The 978-nt window shown below is 40.9% G+C and overlaps 1 protein-coding gene across 1 annotated transcript in view; it reads right to left on the bottom strand.

Annotated features, from left to right (window-relative positions):
- Positions 1-978, bottom strand: part of LOC101583025 (DEP domain-containing protein 1A-like) — a gene marked incomplete at its 3' end in the record, with an annotated part of 23,525 nt that overhangs the window by 8,033 nt on the left and 14,514 nt on the right. Inside the window, exon 2 of the mRNA XM_023711085.1 lies at positions 374-429. Coding sequence (XP_023566853.1) covers positions 374-429 — 56 coding nt within the window. The remainder of the gene's footprint in view (positions 1-373; positions 430-978) is intronic.

Genomic DNA, 978 nt, shown 5'->3' with positions numbered 1-978 from the left:
CAGTGGTGATATTTTTATGGTCCAATGGAAAGTGATTACAGCTGAAGAAGAAACATGCTGAATTTGTGGTTGGTTGAGGAATGTGAATTATAAATCCAAGAAGGCTATCCTGATTAAATTTGGTTGCAAATTCTTTTGAAAAGATTTTTGTTTACCGAGTAGAATTATGTAATATCAATTCTACATCTTGTAATAAGATAAGCCCAGGAACAGAACTATATATAAAAGAGTTGTGGTGAAGTTGTCACACTACAGAGGGATCCATTTCTTAGGCTTTGTTCTGTTCGCTCCTCCTATAAAGAAGCAGTGGCTCATTGTTTATAAAATGTTAGACATCTTTGATATCTAAATCTGAGGGTTGTGATGAAAGTACAATTAGTTTAAGACCACATTCCTCCTTCTGTTGTTTCTTTTTCCAAGAAGCCATTGCTGCAGAAATAAGAACAATCAACAGACTGCTAAAACCTGTGTCCTTCTCCTCTTCCTGCTGGCCTTCAGCACAGTTTCATTCAAACATCCTTAGCATGCACCTGGTTCTGAGCACACTGGAAAAGGCAGCTTTGTGCCCTGCTGGCCTCAGGCTGTGGGTTTGGCAGGTCACACGTGCGGGATCCCAGTCCACGTAAGCCCACGTGAGCAGTGGTAACCAAAGCCATTTTCCACTTCCCAAAGACTAAACAAAATGTTCTTTTTTTAATCTACATGAAAATAAAAGAATGAGTGGGAGGACAATCTGCTCAAATTTACTGTAAAAGTCTCCAGAAAGAGGCTCCTCGGCAGTAAGTGAGAAATCCTCCACCCCAGCTTGGGAAGCCAAAGTCTAACCTGTCAACGAGTCCTGACACATCGGGGCAGCTACTGAGAGATGCCTGTCACCTTCTGTTGAAAAATGGTAGCATGGGTCAACTGGGGTGGAGCCTGCCCTTAAGGAGCAAGCAATTTTCTTTTCAGTTTTTTATTTAGAAATTTATATTTATC

This window comes from Octodon degus, unplaced genomic scaffold (genome assembly GCF_000260255.1).
Source record: "Octodon degus isolate 3935 unplaced genomic scaffold, OctDeg1.0 scaffold00001, whole genome shotgun sequence".
In the NCBI taxonomy this organism is placed as follows: Eukaryota; Metazoa; Chordata; class Mammalia; order Rodentia; family Octodontidae; genus Octodon; species Octodon degus.
The sequence above is the reverse complement of the archived record's forward strand: the minus strand, read 5'-3'. Positions and strand labels throughout refer to the sequence as shown.